The following is a 14,405-nucleotide window of genomic DNA, read 5'->3' on the forward strand; positions in this document are numbered from 1 at the left end:
GACAGAAAATGTGTCATTTACTCTATGAGGATACCAGCCAACACTTATTATTCCTATACCCCTATTGCTCAAGACATATGAACACAGATGCACACAAAAGGTTAACAGCAATCACTTTGGGAAGTTTAATCAGAACTCATCAACAGAAGAGCCCATGGCAGAGTAAACACCAAAGTGTATTATTAGGCTTGCTAATTGCTAATTAAAATCCCAAGATCAGATTTCTGAGCACATCTTGCTACATCTGTGCAGTGGGCGGGTCCCAGATTGAAAGGAAACCAAGAATGGGGCCTGCTTCTTCCTCAAAGGCTACTCCTGCAGTATCACAAAGGTACCTACATGCACTTGCCTGCTCTGCACTACAGATCTGCAAGAAGTTTCTAGTCAACTTTTGGGTCCCAGAAACTAGGCTATGGTTGCATAAAACACCAGAAGGTGCCTGGCTTTCTCCTTGTAGGGAAAGAAAACGGTCATAACATTCAACATACTGACCTCCTTCCTTGAGACAGACTGGGAAGTAGAACAAGGGGACTTTGAGGCGAAGTAAACGTTCTTTATTTGACTGAAATGTGGGTTACATGCATGCGTACATTTGTCAAAACTTAAAGAAGTATTCCTTCTTAAGATTCACGCATTCCTCTATAATATAAATTCTACTCAGGAAATAAGAACCATGCACAAAAATCGAACTCTGTTAGTAGGTTTATTTTCAGCAGTAGTACCAGCTAGCAGTTTTGAAACTCCTGTCTATGGGAGCACCTGGGTGGCTCAGTTGGTTCAGTGTCTGACTCTTGATTCAGGATCAGGTCATAATCTCGCAGTTTGTGGAATCAAGCCCCATATGGGGCTCTGTGCTGACAGTAGCCCATTTGGGGTTCTTTCTCTCTCTCTCTCTTTCTCCAACCTATCTGCACTCCCCCGCTCTCTTTCAAAATAAATAAACAAAAACATTAAAAAAAAAAAACCATTTTCTATGTATTCCAGACTTGAGCAAATGAGTAAATACATCCAGGATAAAGACAGCCAGATTTCTCACCATTGGGGAAGGTAGTTACAAATACGGGAAAGGGAAAATCAGCATCACCAAAGGGGATAAAATACATCATGTGCCTCCTGACACAACGATATATCATCACATCTTTGGTCCTTTTGCCAAAAATTCATAGCCTGACTCGAATTATAAGGAAACATTAGACAAAACCAAATTGAGGGAAATGCTACAAAATAACTGGCAAAATATCAAAATATTGAGGTTAAGAAAAAACCAAGAAAGGCTAAGGAATTTTTCCAGACTGATATGACAACTGAATTCCTGCTTGATCCTGAATTGGTCTGGGAGGAAACAAAACAAAATAAAACAAAAAACGATAAAGAATGTTACAAATAAGAGTATGACAAATCACATTTCAGATATGGACTGTGGATTAGATTAGTACTGTGGCAACATTAAACCACCTGAATTTGACAAGTATATTGTGTTTGGGTAAAGGAATATCCTTTGTCTTAGGAAATATACATTCAAGTGCAGTATTTAGTTGGAAAGGACCACAATGTCTCCAACTTATTCTCAAAGTTTCAAGAAAAAGAGAAAAGTGGGAAGGAAGAAGAAGGGAGGGAGGGAGGGCAGTGGGCAAATACACAAATGGGGCAAAATATAAACAACTGGTCAATGTGGGTAGATTTTAAGGAGGTTCCCTGTACTGTTCTTGCAACTTTAAGTTTTCTATATCAAAATAGAAACTTACCCCCCCCCCACTTAATCCCTAGCTTCCTCTACAAAATATTTAGGTGAAAGGTTCATAAAAACTAATTCAGTGTATTATGAGAAATTCTTTTAAGAATATTGGTTTTAGAATTGTTTTTCTCTCTGGTAGCAATCTACAAAACTCGAGTTGGCTCTAAATTCCTTTTGTAGAACAACTTCTATAGTTTCAAATAAGATTTTTTTTTTTAGTTCCAGTGGCAGATATCATCATTTTACAAAGTCTTGGAAGATGATAAATAGAAATTGGAATGAAAGTACCTTTTCACCACCCTTTCCCTCCAGATTCTTCAGTAAGTTTTCTCTAAGTTTGAACAGTGCCAAGTTAAAACCAAACAAGATAAGAAAACATTTATGTGTAGATGATTTGGCCTTCCCAGTCACAGAGGTGAAGTGTATTTTCCCCCACCTTAGGCCTTAAAAGGTCTATACATGTATATAGATACGGTAATGAACCGAGCATTACTACTCAGCACTGAGAGCTGATTCTATCTCCCCATCTTTCTCTCTGTATTTGTGTTAAATTAAGACATAAGTATGGCCTTGGGCCTGGGGGGAGGGGAGAAAAAAAAGCAAAAATACCAAAAACTACCACCGGAAAAAATTACTTCATGGATATCAAAGGAGAATTTTTAAAACGTCATTTTTAGCCCCAAAGAATCTTTCTGAAACAAAAACTATGATATGATTCAGTATAAAAATATTACGCTAAATATGCATTAAGAAAAATTCACATGCACAGAGATGAAACTGTAATTGGATTTGTCATTTCAAAGTATTAATGTTGGGTTTTCAGATAATAGAGAATGACATTCTCCTAAGCGAATAAAGAAGTTAGCCAAGTAAGTAAATGCTGTGTTTCTACTGTAAAGAAATACGTGCACCAGTGAAGCAAACTTTTCAGCACAAAAGAAATTTAATACCCAGACCACATGAAAAGTGATCGCTATGGGAACAGCACAGCTGTTAAAACTCAACGCGGTTTGTATGAAATCGTCCAACATGTTTATGTAAAGCAGGATTCTCAGAATGACCACCAAGAAGAATTAACTTTGCTAACAAAAAAGCGATACCTATAGGTAATGTAATGCTTACAGTAAGTATGCAAGAAAAATGCAAAGTGATTCTTTCTCAAAGAAATTAAGTCCCTCGGTTAGCTGGTATGCTTGTGATTCTTTCATAAACAGTATCTCCAGGACTAACTCAATTAAGAAAGAGAACAACAAAGAATGCGGTGTTTGCATTTCACTTACGGAATCCAGTTATCTTTATTTCAATGACTAGCCTGATCTGCATAAAGCCACAGAAAAACTTCGGGGACCTCTGCCAAAGCATTTCAATATGAAAATTAATACTGCCAAGTTATTTTGAGACCAATTAGCTTAGCCATTCGAAGAAAACAAGATGTGCTCACTATAAAGCATGTAATCCTGAAACTTGCATTTCTGAAGACAGACGTATATATATAGACATCCTTGAGGCCTTGACTTGAACAGATATAAGATATCTCAAAGAGATGACAAAAAATTAATTTGTAGGGAACTAGTGACAAAGTGGTAAGCTTTAAATCTCAACATGGACACTTGGGATGCAGAATAATACAGCAGCTTAGTTTACTTAAAAAAAACTTTTTTTTCCAAGTTTATTCATTCTTGAAAGAGACACAGAGTGTGAGCGGGAGAGGGGCAGAGAGAGGGAGACACAGACTCTGAAGCAGGCTCCAGGCTCTGAGCCTCAGCACAGAGCCCGACACGGGGCTCGAACTCACAAACTGCGAGATCATGATCTGAGCCAAAGTTAGACACTTAATCGACGTGAGCCACCAGGCGCTCAAGTTTACTTTCTGAAGAAAAAAATAAAACCTACTCTAAATGTTTGAGGACTGAAAATTAACTGAATTTATCAACATTCTCAAATCTGAGTTAAGCTTTTAGAGAACCTGGTTTGGACTGTGCTTCTCATAGGATATGACCCAGGTAAAGCTTTTTATAAAAAAGCTTATCAACTCAGAGTGGAGAGAAATTCCCTAGAATTCAATCCCTTCCATACTGCCAGATGTAGGCCACGTGGCAAAGAAGTCCTGAATTAGAACCGAGAGGCCAGAGTTTGGTATTCATCATCCCAACTCTTATTTTGCCTAACACTTGCACATGAAAGTCTTGCCAAGAAGCTTGGGTTTTAAACCCAGGTTAAATCGCTGAGCATCAAAAGGCTTCAAGAGGCATCCAAAAGAAAAAGAGCTATAATACATGGTGTACAGGCACAGCTAACTCAGACTATCTCTAGGCCTATTAAACACTGAGATGCCATCAGTGTAGTTTTGAGATACATCAGCCGTTTCCCATTACAATGCAGGACATACCAGATCTATTTTTAGAGCCTCTGGAAAGATCAAAGCTAAAGGGGCCCTTTTATGGGCTTCCTATCCAGACCCTTCATCTCTGTTTATTTTTTGTCATTATGTGGATCTCCGACAGACACAACCAGGACTGCCTGGTATCCCTCCCTCCTCGGAGTCACACTTAGAAATTGCTCTGTGATGGTCCACATGAGGAAGGAACCTTGGGGGAAGAACGAATCCTAGTAAAGTTCATATTCAAGCCGGAAATTAACATGAAGCAAGTATTGATACAGAACTATAATGTCTAATTCAGTCTCTCATTGTACACTATAAATGAAACTTTCTCAGGCTGATTTCTCTGTGATAATGAATGCAGATAAGTGACACCAAGAAAGTCCCTTCCCTGTTGTTAGACTCCGCCCCGCCAAGAAAGCTCTCCGTTGGTTTCAGAGCCTCTGGCTGGTACAGGTGATGGGCTCAGTTTAAAAAAAAACAAGTCCCTCAAATGCAGAATGACTTACTTTGGAAGAACAAGCTGTACATTTGTCAAATGCCAGGCTGACAGGAAGGACATTATCAAACCGTGACAGAAATCCCCGGATCTAAAAACAAAACAAAAACAATTCACATCAAGGTCAGAATGCCGATACCTGTGAAATACATTTGTCGTTTCAGACAAGAAGTGGGAGACAATATAGAGGCCCTGATACAGATTACTAGCAAAAATAAAGTTCGGCCTGGATATTTTCCCCTGTACTACAGTCACTTTGAGGAAGAACTGTACCATGTCTTTTATTCTGTTAGGAACTGGGGCTATAACCTTTCTCACGTATGTGAGCCCTAAAAACACCAAAATACAAAAACAAAGCAGTAAGCTGTGAAGTATTGTAATAAAGGTCTTAAAAAATATAACAGATCAACTAGTTTAATAATGGCCCAAGTCTCACATGCAAGTTATAATAAATATGGGTAAGTGTGTGTATCTAGGATATGGTACTGGGTGGGGCATCACAGGGACTGCCCGAGGCAGAGAAGGTGTTAAATACATATCCAGTCATTTGCTTAACTTGGAACAAATAAGGAAAAAAATGCAGAAAAAGAATCACACAATTTATGGGGAAACAGTGCCACCTTGAGCATAAACTTCTAGACTACAAATAACTGCCATTTACAGGGTATCCACTATAACCAGGTTTCACAAACTGATTTAGGTGATTTATTGAGAACATTAAACCTCTCTAGAACTACACTTATGCCAAAAAGAGCATTTTAAACTGTTGTGTATGTCATTAACATATTATTACAAAAAACCAGAATGGTAAGATGAAATTTATTTCATCTTCCCAACTGTCCGTATTTTATGTTGCTAAAACTCAGGCTCAGAAAGGTGAATCAACTTGGCTCAAGACAACAGAAAGTGACAGAGCTAAGATTCAGAAATAGCAGTGTTGCCTCCAAACATGGCCCTGGCCCTCCCCCCCCCCCTTTCTCTCAGGTATCACAGGTTTGTCTTCAATATTGATCTCAACACAAATTAACAGTTTCACCTGAAAAGAGCAAAAGGACCAAGTTGCTCACCTTTGTTGCCTTTAGCCTCCCTACGACCACTCCCCCACCTCAAAAGAAAAACAAAAAAACCCCTGACAAACTCTTTAAAGAAATATGCTTCCTGCTGCATGTGATAACTCCATCTTCATGCCCACACTGCACCTAACCGTCTAACCACATGTTCATACTAGAAAATCAAAATGGCCATGGCAATCTTTCCAATACCCTTATTGATGCCAGCCAAGATCAAAAGAGCATTTAGTAGAAATGATAAAATAGATAGCTTAATTAGATAGGCTCATTTTGAAAATATGACAATCTTTAGTTCCTTCAGTCTCAGGAATGTGGTGACCATTTCATCACACAGAACTGGAGGCACAATCAGGGTCTTAAGCTTGCTATTCAAGACACCAAAATGCGAGATATCAGACTTCTAGAAAAGACTTTTAAAGCAGGTCATAAACAGGAATGCTGAGATCCTCACGAGATGAGGAAGTTACAGACTTAAAAGAAATCTCATAGTGAGCCTTCTCACACCTCAATCACTTTATATTAAATCCACGTAGAAAAAATGTTATCTTAGTTCACATATTTTCCAATAAATGTTCATTGATACAGCCTCTGATACTGCCTCCGTATGGGCTTCATGAAAAGATTTTCTTCATTCTCTTTTCTCCTACAACTAATATCAAGCTTTATGTTGTACAAAGAAATATTGGCAGTTTTCCCTGCTAAACTGCCCCATAATTGCAGATGGAAGGTGAAAGCTTTGAAAGGAAGAGAGAAAACCACGCAGGAAGGAAGGCAGGAAAGAGAAAATATAAACAAAAAAACACCGGTGGTGAGTAACAGAAGAAAAAGGAACCACAATGAATGGACGGCCAAGCATGAGTCCAGACTATTGTTTAGCACCCCCAGACAGCCCTTTACTAGGAAACTGTGATTCATTTTCCCAGGAAGTGAAGTAAAAACAACATCTGTGCATGAGGCCTTTCAAATTCATCAATTTGGTATCTGAAGGCCCAGGGCTCAATTAGTTTCAGGTAATTTTGAAAAGGAAAACCTTCTCAAGCTAATTGCATCAGAGGCCTAACGGGTATCTCCACAGGTGAACTCTCTTCCTTCTATTTAATCCAACATTCTGCCATTGATTAATTTTTCTAACAGCTCCAAGGTGTGTCACTTTTTTAATTTTTTTATTTACTTATTTTTTTATTTTTGAGAGATGCAGAGAGACAGTGCGAGCAGGGGAGGGTAAGAGAGAGAGGGAGACACAGAATCTGAAGCAGGCTCCAGGCTCTGAGCTGTGAGCACAGAGGCCAACGCAGGGCTGGAACCCATGAACCATGAGATCATGACCTGAGCCGAAGTGGGACGCTCAACTGACTGAGCCACCCAGGCGCCCTGGTGTGTCACCTTTTAATCAACTTTCTAGAGCTTAAGTGAACACAGCAGAAAATTCCTTATACTGGTGTTCAAGATTGCACCCCTGCCCCATTCATCTGGGACCATCCTGCCTTTCCAGTTATGTCTTAAATTGAATCTACTCATAGGCCCTATATAACCACTAAGCTGAACTACAACTTCTTTCCAAAGACATTCCTGGGCTCCTGACCTCAACTTATTCTGAATTCTGTGACTCAGAAATCTTCCTTTTGGAAACAGCTATGTAGCTAAATCTTCATCTTCCTTAAAAGCAACTCAATGCAAACACCCTCTTTTATAAATCCTCGGTCTACATACAACCAGGTCTAAAGATCAGGTCTCCATCATCTGGACTCCTTCCTTTTGATATTGACCGTTAAATACTTGTGTAATAGTTATTTAAAAAAAAAAAAACCACAACAGGCTGGTGGAATAAAATTCATCTTTTTAAAGTATACAATTCAGAGGTTTTTAGTGCAGTCATGGGATAATTATCACCAATATCTAATTGTAGAACACTTTCATCATCCCAAAATAAATCCAGAACCCACAATTAGTCCCCATTCTTCACTTTCCTCAGGCCCTCGCAACCACTAATCTATTTCTACTGATTTGTCTATTTTGCATATTTCCTATCAAGGGATCACACAAGACCAGCTTCTTGTTCCTAGCATGTCTTCATCCATTTCATATCATGTATCTGTATGTCACTCCTGTTTATTGCCAAATAGTATTGTTATACAGATATGCCATATTTTGTTTATCAATTCATCAACTGAACATTTCTTTGGGTATCTACAAAAGTGGGCATATACAGTAATACTACAATTATTTTAGGAATTAATGAGTCACATGCTAACTCTATGTTTCTCATTTTAAGGAACTGCCAAACTTTAAAATTAAAAAAAAAACTGCCACAGTTTGAGCTGTTACATTTAGGTCTAGGATTGATTTTGAGTTAACTTTTGTATATTAAGGGTCCAAATTCATTCCTTTGCATGTAGAAATCCAGCCATCCCAGCATTTCATTGACAAGACTATTCTTCCCCATTGAATGGTCATCAAAAGACCGTACATGTAAAGGTTCACTTCTGGACTCCCCTTTCTGTTCATCTACAAATCTATCTTTATGACAGCACAACGCTGTCTTGATTATAGTGCCTTTGTTGTCAGTTCTAAAACTGGGGAAGTCTGAGTCTTCCCCCTTTGTTCTTCTTTTTCAAGATTATTTTGGCTATTCTGGGTCCTTTGTCTTTCATTGGAATTTCAGAGTCAGCTTGTGTGCTACTATCACTTAACAAAAATATTTTTTTATTTCTCTTGCTTTTAGCGGGCAAGACACAGCTTGAACTCTATGCATTTGCCCACAGCACAGTTATATGCTTCTAAGAGAGACTATATATTATGAAATGAATGAGAAAAACACAAACATATCAAAGCCTTTGAGGTTATTCATATGTGAATTACAGAGAACACCAGTCCAGGGTAAAGCACAAGAAAAACTCCAGCTTCGCACCATTTACATTTTCCAAGCAATATGAAGCCCTTCCCCATCAACAATGCTTTAAATCCCAAGTACTAAGCTTCCACAATACGCTCTGCATCCCTCAAGCTTACCAGAAATGTGTACAACTTAAAGAGCAGAGGTCGCTACTTAAAATTTTAGCACCTTTATTAGACATGCAAAGAAATCGCAGAGCGATCTAAAATCCAGGTTCCCTGTGCAAAATCCTTATAAAAATGTTCACACCTATTTAAGAGGCCAGTCCTCAACTCACAATCTAAGACGTTTATAAGAATCTGTCCTTTGCTCAGGTGGAGAGGAATTCACCATCACCTTCCTACATAGAGGTGTGGTGGGTCTGTGAAGCAATACACTCATTCAGGGTTTTTCTAAATTTGCCTGATCACAAAGCAGAACCCCCTGGAACTTGAGGCAGAAGGTCTGGGGTAAGACCTGAGCATCAGGATGTGCAAGAAGAGCCCCAGCTGATTCGCATCAGGCAAGCACGTGAGACAGGAGCTTCCAGTTACCGACCTTATTTACACCTTCCTGTGGTTTGCTCTGTACGCTCACCATCTCCTGGTAGATGCCAGAGAACAGATGGTGGCAGTTAGCACACCTCTCATTCCTTCCATGTTTTCTAAAGATAGCACCACAGCACCTACCTAATTTATCCACATCTAAAATAACATTCAAATGAAATGGCTTTATAAAAGGATATTAAAGTCATTTCCCCATCCACATAGGAACTAATAAGCAAGCCCTCCTGACTCTGCTCAAGGTAAAGTCTCTAACTTTGGGGACTGCACACAGTTTACTGTCAACTCTCACTCTATTATTAGTATTTGCTGTCAATCTTTCCTTAGGGGGGGAGGAAGTAGGCATTAAAGAGCTATTTTTAAAAATTTAACTCTACCTATAAATAAAAACAGTAAGCACATGACAGAAAACAAAAGACCAAACAACAACAAAAATAACCCACACTCGAACAGGATATTTACTCCCATTTTCATACTTAAAAAAATATTTAAGTATTTAATTTTCTTTTAAATGGCCTCCTCTGAATACTTAGTGGGGGGAAACTGCCAATTTTACAAACACACATATGCGTCCCTACCTAGCTTTGGGGCTAGTAAGAGGAATTCCTCAAAGGGGCCAAACCCTGCCTGCTTGCCTGAACATTTTATTTTTTAGGTTTACATGACATTTTTTCCTCCCAATACAGAAAAGAATAAGGAAGAAATTTAAACAACCCATATGGTAGTGGATCAGCAGATGCCTAGGACTGTGGGTGGGATATTACCCAAATAAAGGCACAAAGTAAATTCTGGGGGTGATTAGGAACGTTTTGTATCTCACTTGGCACAGTAGTGGTTAAATATGAGTGTACGCACTCAAAATTCATTAAAATGCATAGTTAAATGAGCATATATAAATTATACCTCCAAGGGGCACCTGGGTGACTCTGATAGTTGGACATCCGCCTTCGGCTCAGGTCATGATCTCACAGTTTGAGTTCAAGCCCCGAGTCGGGCTCTGTGCTGACAGCTCAGAGCCTGGAGCCTGCTTCAGATTCTGTGTCTCCCTCTCTCTCTGCCCCTCACACACTCACGCTCTCTCTTCTCAAAGATAAACATTAAAAAAATAAACTATACCTCAAAAGGGTAATTTAAAAAACCTATTTATAATCTTAACATTCTCAAAACAGTTCAGAAAGGCACAAAGGAAAATTTTAAGTCCCTATTATCCCCAGTCCCCCATCCTCAAAATAATCTCCAGCTTCAGTTTTCTGCATTGACTTCTAGGAGGAAAAAAAATTCACACACAAACCAGCTCTAAGAGGTCTCACTGCTACCCCCAGAATATTTAAAAGCCCACCTGGGAAGACAGAACCTAGAAAAAATACAATCCACTGTAGCTTCTTGGCTCCCTCAACTCTCACGGCCCCCAGGCCCCATCAAGGGTGAAAGCAGCCGGAAGAGAAATCCCCGGGGTCAAATACTAGTGCGGCTCTGGGGGTGTTTGCATGTGGCTGGCAGGGCCTTCTGAGCAGGGCACACCCCTCACCGGGACGAGTAAAACACCGCAGGAGCTCTGCCTCAGAGCAGGGCCTTTAACCTCTCTTTGACACCCGCCCCCCTCCCCCAGGCCGGTCCCTGCAGCACAGTGGGCGGTCCCAGCCCAATTCATTAGGCACACCTGTAGACGCCTCATTAGCTCCACAGGCTCACAGGCACAACACCTGCTTGGGCTGGAGGTGTGTGCTAGGGACTAGGTGTCAAGGGTCCTTCTGGAAACCCAACTCCTGTTGATGGGAGCACAAAGCTCAAAGGCATGTTCAAGGAGCAGGATTTGGGCTGTGTTAACTTGACGAGTATTGTGCTTCATCCCATAGGATGACACAGAGAAGCCATTTATTTTTAATAGACTGAAGCTATCAGTCCCTGGAGGCTGTCACTCAGTGGTCTGGAAGAGGGCCTGGAAATGGAATTCTGAAGTGGCTCCCAAGGTGACTCTGAGGCACGGCTAGACTTGGGAACCCCTGGATTAGCCGGTCTTCCACATAAAGGCTAGCCAACTCCAAGTCTATACCCAGACCCAGATCTCCTCCAGTCCACTCTCCAGGCAGCAGCCAAATCCTACCACATTACATCCAGCTCATGACTTTCCACTGCTTTTGGGGTGAGGGTCCAGGCCTTTCAAATGCCCTGTTGGATCCTGACTGCTTCCCCTCAGCCTCATTCACTGAGCTTTCCTAGCTCTGTTACTGGCATGCCCCTGCAGGGCCTCAAACTCACCAAACACCTTTCTCCCCCACCTTCTCTGCCTCTCCTGTGCTTCCCGTAGAGTGCTTAACCCCTCTGCTTTCTCCCTTCCACGCAAGCAGCTGCTCTCTCCCCTCCTTGCAAACTGTGCAAGAAGGCATGTCCTGGAGTAACAGGGAAAACAGGAGGAGAGGGAATGCCGTCCCTGTGCCCTGTGCTCTTGGGTGTTTTTGCACACTTATCTCAATGTGCCCTCACAACTTTCTCAGGGAAGTGGCGTGGCTTGCTCAACGTGCCACAGTCACTAAATGGCAAAGCCAGGATTCTGAGTTCAGTTCCTTCCGGTTCCAAAGCCTGGGGAAGACAGCTGCAGAGCATGGGGGAGGTAAAAAAGAAAAGAGGAAAGAGAAAGGCGGCCAGAGGAATTTTTAAAAAACAAACAAAAAGCCCTGCAAAACACAAAAACTCAGTATCTAGAAGGTGGCTATCAGGGCCTGGATAAACGAAATTATCTTCAGTCATTTATGCCCAGCCGGCTACAAACTCAATAGATCAGGAATAGAAAGGGGGCCCCTCCATGCCGGTCTACACTGGCAGTGTGTACACCAGAGCTGAGTGGAATCAGCCTGAGCTCCAGGCCCACCCTGCCTCAACAAGGAGCGGAGACCCAAACACACAGACAGATGGCGGCTCTGAGGAGGCGCAGCACAGCCACAATGGGACCTGCTGCTCTGACATCACACCAGTTTCCAGCAGGCCTGGCGGTATTTCTGGAGCTTGGAGTTTGCATAAATAAAAATGAACTCCAAACTCCAGGAGATCACTCTTGGGTATTGAGAAGAGTCTTAATCAAAATCAATGCTGAAATGGGGAGCTGAGCAATCGCGAGACCCCAGGCCCAGCACAGTCCCCTCTGTTTCAGACAATGGTGGCAGTGACTACCAGAGCTCCACCTCTCTTTATCAGAGCGGGGTGACTGAGGGACAGAAGAATGGAGCTGGAAATGAGCCAGCATCATTCTTAGAAAAATCCTGCAGAATGGAGCTGGCCCATCTTTGCAACCCTTCCTGACACACTGATTGCTCCCAGAGTTTTATGAAGATTCTCTGTAACTTCATTTTTAGCAGAGCACAGAAGCTCCCATTTTAATTAAAAGCGAAAGAGAAAGATAAAACCAACATTTATACACATGTCCCTTAAGTGCCCTGAACTGTGGTTGGTGAATGTGATGTAATCTGTATATTAATTCCAGGAGTTTATTAGATAATCATCCCCAGTTTTTTAAACATAGAAGTGACAATCATTTATTAAGTTTATTTATTTTAAGAAAGAGAGGGAGAGCAAGCAGGGGAAGGGCAGAGAGAGAGGAGAGAGAGAGAATCCCAAGCAGGCTTTATACTGTCAGCACAGAGCCCAATGCAGGGCTTGAACTCAGGAACTGTGAGATTATGACCTGAGCTGAAATCAAGAGTTGGACGCTCAACTGACTGAGCCACCCAGTTACTCCATGATTATCCCCATTTTACTGGTATAAAACATGAAATTCAGACATGATTGGCAACCTGCCCAAGGCCACATAGTAGCAAGTGACAAGGGCTGCCTCAAATCCTTTTGTAAAAGGAGCTAAAGAATGGATGGATGAAAATGAAATTAAGAGGCAAACTCGGGATTCTAACTGAATCTGTATGATCACAAAGTCTTCAGGCTGCCTCCCACGAGGGACCTCACAAACAGGACGGCTTCATCAGGTGAGCAAAACTCATGGAGCACAGATAACATCCTTGAACTGATAAACGTTATGTTCCAAGTCCTCTGGGACCAGAGGTGCTAAGACATAGCTGAGCTCTGACACTAGGCGTCATTCATCCCCTCTGTCATGTACCAAGTAAGGCCAACCCCCTCTCTTCTTCTAGGGCCCCGCACAGAAAGTGCGGACATTGTCAGCTCTTGTACACAAACCCCTTTCTATTCAGGGGCCTCCCACCGGAACGAGGTCCTACCACATCCAAGTGGTGTAGGGTATATCCGCAACCTTAGAGGACTCCAAAGCAAAAGGGGGTAAACACTGGGTGACCTTGTGCCAGTTGCTAAACTTCTCTGAACATCATGGCGCTTGGCACAGTGTTTGGAAATCATCTGTTGATGGGTTGGTTGAACGGAGGGGGTCTGCGAGGATGGAGAGCTCACAAAATGCATCATCTGCTATGGACAAACAGCAGACATTTAGACTCCGTTTTTCCTGCCATTCCCGTTATCATCAGTCGGAAGGGTACAGAATCAGAGGAGGAAGGAGACTCCCTTTCTTGGGCTACATCTCAGGAAATGGGCTTTTATTGCTTATCTTCTTAATCTCCTTCCTCAGCATCCAGTCCATCCATATCCTAGGAGGCACACTGCTGATAAACATTTCTGAGCAAAGGGAGCTTATTAAAAGCTAAAGGCCTGAGGATTTTGGGGGGCACAGCCTGTGGAGACAGGCCAAATAACTAGCAGCCCAAGGCATGGCTAGTGACCCCAGCTCTATATCAGACTTGTCTCAGAGAGTTCCCAGGCCAGGTCTCTCCCAGGGTCCTGCCCTAGTTCGGGCTTTGTTCTGCTTTTCTAAAAGTAATTAAAAGAAAGAATTCAAGAGCCCAAGAGAATCATGGGGTTGGCAAGTCCAAACCCCTAGGAAGGGCATACACATTCAGGGTCTTTATTCATCAGTACTTGAGAGCCAAAAGGACATTCACCCAAAGACAAAAAATGTGAACTGCCTGGTCCACAAGCAGGATAAGTGCTGGCTGCTATATTAATGACCGTGGTGTTTGGAGGACTGTTGGATCGCCCCCTTGTTTTTCACTTTCTGACAGAGGTCCAGTCAAATGGTGAGCAGCTCCGCAGGCTGCTGCCGATTTCCATCACGTTCAGGATCTCTCACGAACCTGCAAACCAGCTTCATGGACATATCAGGAGTGGCCTGTACATGTTATAACTTTCTTACAGCTACCACCCAGGAGCCAGGAAAAGACTTTTTTTCTAAAGATTCCAACTTGACAGGAAGCAGAAAGAACAACACTT

General features: G+C 41.8%; 1 protein-coding gene across 11 annotated transcripts in view; it reads right to left on the reverse strand.

Moving 5' to 3' along the window:
- The window catches only part of ATG7 (autophagy related 7), a 228,897-nt gene that overhangs the window by 145,476 nt on the left and 69,016 nt on the right, over positions 1-14,405 (reverse strand). For all 11 annotated transcript variants that reach the window (XM_029917408.1, XM_029917411.1, XM_029917412.1 and 8 more), the window contains one exon: positions 4,625-4,705. In XM_029917408.1, coding sequence (XP_029773268.1) covers positions 4,625-4,705 — 81 coding nt within the window. The remainder of the gene's footprint in view (positions 1-4,624; positions 4,706-14,405) is intronic.

Source organism: Suricata suricatta, chromosome 12, assembly GCF_006229205.1.
Source record: "Suricata suricatta isolate VVHF042 chromosome 12, meerkat_22Aug2017_6uvM2_HiC, whole genome shotgun sequence".
NCBI classification, from domain to species: Eukaryota; Metazoa; Chordata; class Mammalia; order Carnivora; family Herpestidae; genus Suricata; species Suricata suricatta.